This window comes from Camarhynchus parvulus, unplaced genomic scaffold (genome assembly GCF_901933205.1).
Source record: "Camarhynchus parvulus unplaced genomic scaffold, STF_HiC, whole genome shotgun sequence".
NCBI classification, from domain to species: domain Eukaryota; kingdom Metazoa; phylum Chordata; class Aves; order Passeriformes; family Thraupidae; genus Camarhynchus; species Camarhynchus parvulus.
Window position 1 is genome coordinate 19,175 of NW_022148379.1, and position 5,826 is coordinate 25,000.

Below are 5,826 nucleotides of genomic sequence, written 5' to 3' on the forward strand. Positions count from 1 at the left end.
AGCTGCCAGCGTGCGGGCCCTGTACTCGGGGCCCGTGTCAGGACCTTGGCGGCACCCTTTGTCCCCAGGAGCAGCCCCAGCCAGGTCCCTGTAAGCAGGGCGCTGGGGAGGCTCCTTTAGTCAGGCAACAGGAACGAGCGCTCCCGGGCCCTTGCCAGGGGGCAGCTTGCAGAAGTGCTGCGCCGCAGGGCGCGCTCCCGCCTTTGGCCCTGCTTTGGGCCGGCGCCACATGGCCGGTGGCCTCCTAGAGGAGGCTCGCCCGGCTCTGCAGACGGCCGTGTTGCCGCGCTGCGCTGCGGCCGGGCTCCGGCCTGTCCCTAAGTGGGGCGCAGGCCGGAGCCCGTGCTCCGTATGCTTGTTGGGGGGTGCCGGGCAGCAGGGGGCGGCCCCGTAAGTGGGGTTCCGTGCGTCCCCTGGCCTCGGCGGGCGGTTGGAGGGACCCCCTGTAATCAGGCGGGTGTCCCTGGCCCCGGTCTCTCAGAGGCGTGGGGCCAGGAGTCATGGGGCCAGGCGTGTGCCCTCCCTGTCCTCGGGGCTGGGCTGGCGGCCCCTCGGCTTGAGGCCGTGAGCTGGACTGCCTGACTCTAGAGTCAGGTTCCTGTTGCCTTGGGGGAAGGCCGAGCTCTGTGGCTCCCTGGGTGTGGACCGGCCTGTAAGCAGGCTGCGGGTCTGGGAGCCTTTGTGCTCCCTTCAGCTGGCAGCCTGTGTGGGGCGCCCGCCCCGTTAGTGGGGAGCGCCCCGCAACTGGAGAGAAGGAGCCTCCACAGGCCTCGGGGACCAGAGCCGCCCTGTAAGTGGGGGCCAGTGCTCTGGAGTCCCGGGCACTTTTTAGTCCAGGCAGCGGCTTGAGCCCCCTGTAAGCAGGGCTGCAGCCTCTTGGCCGCTGCCTTGCGTGCCCAGCTTCATTTGCCCAGAGGGCCCGGCTCCCAGCACGGCGTGGGACTGCGCCGGACGTCGCGACGGTGAGTCAAGCTGCAGTTGGAGGCTTTTGGGCAGCTGGGGGGCTGCGTGGGTGGTGGCATGAGGATCTGGCCGTGGGGCTGTTGGGTGGCGGTTCCCTTTGGGAACTGGAGCTCCTCAGGCCTGATTGTGTCCTCGTGGACGTTTGCAGAAGCCGTGGGACAAAGAAGCAAGAGCGAGCCGCAGGAGCGGCCTCTTCGGGCTCAAGAGTGGAACGGCGAGGCAACAGCGAGCCGCAGGAGCGGCCTCTTCGGGCTCAAGAGTGGAACGGCGAGGCAACAGCGAGCTTCAGCGTCGGCGGCTTCGAGCCCAGCAGTGGAGCAGCAAGGTAAGAGCAGCAGCTTGGAGCTGATGTGCGAGGCTTTTGGGCAGCCGAAAGCATCTGTGGGTGGCTGGTTGGGGACGTCCCTGTGGGGCTGTTGGGTGGCGGTTCCCTGCAGGCACAGGGTCTGGAGCTTCTCAGGCCTGAGTGTGTCGTCGTGCATTGGCAGAAGCCGTGGGACCACGAGGCAAGAGCGGCAGCGTCTTCGAGCTGAGAGCGGAACGGCGAGGCAAGAGCCGGCGTGGAGATGAAGAGGGACGCGAGGGGCCCTCTGGGCAAAGGGCTTTTCCAGGCCAGGGCACCTTCAGGGTGCCGCGGCTGTGTTTGCGCTGGGCGACCTCCCTGCGTGCAGGGCTGGTCCTTGCTGTGCTTGGGCCTTTTGCCCTTGTGCTCCTTTGGCTGCCCGGAGAGAGGGGCGACCCCGTAAAGGAGGGTGAGAGCCCCTGTCTCCGCACCGCAGGGGAAACGGAGCTCTCCGGCCCCCCGCCCAGCTACCCTGTAAGCAGGGCAGGGCTTTTCCCCAGCCCCGGCAGCTTTCTGCCTGCTGCTGGCCCCTGGCCAGCGTGACCCCCTGTACTCGGGGCGTGTCACAGCCCGTGTCCCTGGTGCCAGTCCTGAAGCGCTTCAGCCCGTCGAGGCCCCTGTTGCCTCCTCTCAGTGCACGGGCAGGTCTGACGCTTTCCTCACCCGGTCAGTATTAGCAATGGCTCCCTAGGACTAGGTGGCTGCACAGAGCTTGCTCCCTCTCCTGGGACTGTCTCCCCCTCCCCTGTCTCCCCCTCCCCTGTCTCCCCCTTAGCTGGTGTGAGTGAGGAAGTGTGCTTGTGCTTTAGCAACAGAGGCAGTGTAGCTTAGACTTCCCAGGAGGGAAAGAGGGCTCTGTGCAGCCACAGGCGGGGTGCCCAAAAGGCACGGGTGGAGAAAGCCTCCGGCCTTGCCCCTGCTTGCTGAGGACGGTGCGAAGCCGCTTAGCGGCAGCGTGGGCAGCATGACCCGCCTGTAGGCAGGGCCAGGGCGTGCGCCCATGCTGCCGGTGGCGCTGGTGAGCTGCCAGCGTGCGGGCCCTGTACTCGGGGCCCGTGTCAGGACCTTGGCGGCACCCTTTGTCCCCAGGAGCAGCCCCAGCCAGGTCCCTGAAGAAAAAAAAGGGGGGGGAGGGAGCGCTGGAGAGAGAAAAAAAAAAAGGAAGGAAATGGGGTTGGGGGAAGGCGGGGGGCAACGCGGGGTGCTTTTTGTGCGTTTTGGGGGGGGGGCAAAAAAATTTCTTTTTTTTTTTTAAATTAAAAAAATAATGAAAAGTGGTAAAAAAAAGTTTTTTTATAAAAATTTTTAGGATGTGTAAAAAATCCAGGGTACTGTAACTGCTGTTAAATATAATTTATCTCTTACAGTTTATATTAATGTATCATTTGTCTTGGTTGTGGCTCAACTAAGCAAGGATTTTATTTTTATTATTTTTTATTTGTTTATTTTTAGTTTGAATTTGGTGAAGATGATTTTTTCACGTTTGTCCGTGGCTGCGTAGGCCTTTCCCATATGATGGGCTGTTCATTAACAAAATGTCCTTGTGTTATTCAAGCCCGGGAGCAGACCATTAATCTGCCTTGGTATTTGAGGCCAGATGATCTTCCCTTTCTCTCCATTCTCTTTCTGCTTGCTTTTTTTTTATCTTTTTCTTTCTCCCATCATGAAATTTGGACTTTTCTTGAGCAATGAGTGCTAAATAAAAAGGTGAGAGAGAGAAAATTGATTTAAGGTGAGATATGTGACAACTGCTTTGAAGCAAAAATTCAAACTCCCTGTTGTGATTAAGGATGAGTTTAATTTTAAAATTATTGAGATGCTGTTGTTTCTGCAAGAGAATTATGCTTTCATTTTTTGATTTGTATCTTGATATGACTTCTCACAGGCTGGCTGGGACTGGAAGGGAAGCAGGGATTGCTTTGTGCTTCTCTCCTGCCGAGGATCCACCTGGAACAGCAACGAAATCCAAACTCACAGAGATTCAGGCCTTGGGACAGAGGAAAATCTAAACCAAGCATCCCTCAGCTGTTCCTGCATGGAGAGCAAGGCAAGCACTGCACTTCAGGAATGGAGGAAAGCTGCACAGGAGGTATTTCATCATTCTGTTCCTAAATTCCACTTCCCAGTGTCCTCAGGGGAGAAGGATGGCCGTGTTAGAAGGAGAGGGAGCTGTAGAATTTCAGAGTATCCTAATTTCTGCCTCCCCTCACTCATCCTGGAGTTGCACTGCTCAGGCTTGGTGGGACAAGCCAAGTTCAGCCATGCAGATCCCAAAGTGCCCAAACTCCCCATCCCCATGGCACTGGACCCCATGCCCTCATGGTGATCACCTTAAAGGTGTGGCCTCAGAAGCAAGGGAGAGAGAAATATGGCACTGCAGAAAGTCTGAGAGCAGAATTAGGGTGTAAAGATCCCCCTTCCCTCATTCTAATTCAGTCAAAGAAGTAAAAGGATCCTTTTGGAAATAACTCAAAATATGGCTAACATTGAAGGAATAACCTTTCCTTTTGGCTGCATCACTGAGGTGCAGCGTTTGGGGGTTGTGGATTTTCAAGAGCTAGCTGATTTGCATAGGCACATAATTTCTTATAAGTGGAGCTGGCAGTGCTGCCAAGAGTTACAGTTGGCCAATAATTTCCCTGGTAAAATCCTGCTCCTGCTGGGGTAAATTATTTTTCAGTGCTCTGAAATTTCATGTGTCGAGCCTCTGTCTCAGTCAGTGAATACTTGCAGTTTCAGTTTACACTTATTGGTGTGGTTTCTTAACATGTATGAAAAAAAATAGAAAAGAAAAAAAAGAAGTCATCTATTCTCAAGATAATTGTGTCATGATGTCCCAGAAAAAGAATGGAGCTGGTGGGACTGGGGGAGGAGACTGACATTTCTGTAGCTCTAATTTTCTGACTCAGGCCAAAGCCTGGATGCTTTGAAATGCTCTACAGTTTAAAAAAAATCTCTAGAATTTAGTAAAATTAGGATAATAGACATCAATTTCTCAAAGCCATCTGCAAGGATTTGTTTTAAAACTCAGCCTCTGAAAGTGCCCAGGTTTAGGATGGCTCAGTTACAGTCCCAGACATGGAATGTCCTCCTTTAACTGATGCCTGCTCCAGAAAGATTTTTTTTATTCTTCTAATTGCAAGTGCTGGAAGGATGATTTTACAATGTTTTCTGTCTGTCAGTTCAGTAAATATGTGGTTTTATTTCTTACAGTTGCAAGACTCTAGAAGAGAGATTTTTTGCTCTTTGGGGTTGTAAAGGACACAGGTGGCTTTAGAGGGAAGGACAGAATTAAGAATATTGAAACAATCCTAACGGAGGGAATTTGCCCAATCCCACAATTTACCATGGATTAATACCTGTGGTCCTCTTAGTCCCAGCAGAATCTCATGGTTTATATCTGAAGTATTTTTTTCTATGCACAACAAGTGCAGAGGTACTTCCCCTAACAGAGTGGGAGAGGAGAAAGCCAATTGTTTTGGGAAAGGAACTTAGAATTATTTAATATAAGTTTTGTTGGGTTTTTTTAGCAATGAAAGCAAGAAGACCACAGTTTTAGGAGGTTTTATGGGAAGAAAAATGCTTGTCCTAAAGGGACTGCTGGAATGGTCAGCAGGGATGACCCAGTGTCTGCCCAAGGTCCCTTCAGCTGCTCACCTTGGACAGTGCCACCACTTTCCCTGTGAACCCTCCCATTCTTCCAGGAACCCTGGTGACAAATGGGTGTAAATCAGTGTCCTCTAAAGGAGAACAATGCCCGAAAACAGGCTCCAGGCACAGCTGAGCTTTACTGTGGCTGCTGCAAGGCATTGTTTCAGGGAACAGGAGAGCTGCTGTGCCCCACAGAAGCCAGCTCTGTTCTGAGCACAGCCTCGCTCTGGAGCTCACTGACAAATAACACTTTTTATGCTGCACATCTGGGGGAAGGGCTGCTTCCCCTGCTGGCCACATGCCTGCTAAATAAAGCCCAGAGGAAATTGGTTCTGCGTGCCGCTGTCAGAGAGGTGAACGCTCAGCAGTCACCTCTGGCCCCTTGAACTCCAGGGACTGGATGCTCCACGAGGTTGGCGAAGCCAAATCCTTGCTTTGCTCCAGAAGAGCCTTGGCCAGCCAGGTTATTCTTTAAAGGGATTAGCTAGCACAGCTTGGCAAATGAGTTATAGGGAACCAGAGTCCTACTTTCCTCCCCGTTCAAAGACAGAGGTTGGGAAAACGCAGAGTAATAAAAAAAAATAATTAAAAATAGAAATGTTAGAATGCAGATGCTAAACTGTAAAATTATAGAGAAATCGTATTTTTGAGTAAATTTATTTATCCACATAAAATGACCAGTGATCAACAGATTTTGGTGATGAAGGATCCAATTAATCAGACTCTTTTAAACCCCTTTTTTCACTCCTGGTGAAGTACCTGGGTGCTCTTGTCCTGTGACAAACCTGTTAGAGGTGGCTGCAAAGAGAGAGAAGTCTCATTTCAGTGTGATTTTGCAGGGCAGTGTTTGACCCTGCAGAATGTGCTCA

General features: G+C 52.7%; 1 protein-coding gene across 1 annotated transcript; it reads left to right on the plus strand.

Moving 5' to 3' along the window:
- Positions 1 to 229: 229 nt before the first annotated feature.
- Positions 230 to 2,090, plus strand: LOC115916668. The gene is made up of 6 exons (XM_030970384.1): positions 230 to 332; positions 901 to 962; positions 1,112 to 1,182; positions 1,236 to 1,288; positions 1,452 to 1,780; positions 2,082 to 2,090. Exons 1-6 carry the CDS (start codon positions 230 to 232, stop codon positions 2,088 to 2,090), a joined length of 627 nt encoding a protein of 208 aa, XP_030826244.1.
- The last annotated feature ends 3,736 nt before the right edge of the window (positions 2,091 to 5,826 follow it).

Bases quoted from the DNA above. Each gene is read 5' to 3' on its own strand.
- LOC115916668 (XM_030970384.1), top strand. From the start codon at position 230: ATGGCCGGTGGCCTCCTAGAGGAGGCTCGCCCGGCTCTGCAGACGGCC. The intron at 963-1,111 runs GTGAGTCAAGCT...GGACGTTTGCAG, and splicing joins CTGCGCCGGACGTCGCGACG to AAGCCGTGGGACAAAGAAGC. The intron at 1,183-1,235 runs GCAACAGCGAGC...TGGAACGGCGAG, and splicing joins CTCAAGAGTGGAACGGCGAG to GCAACAGCGAGCTTCAGCGT.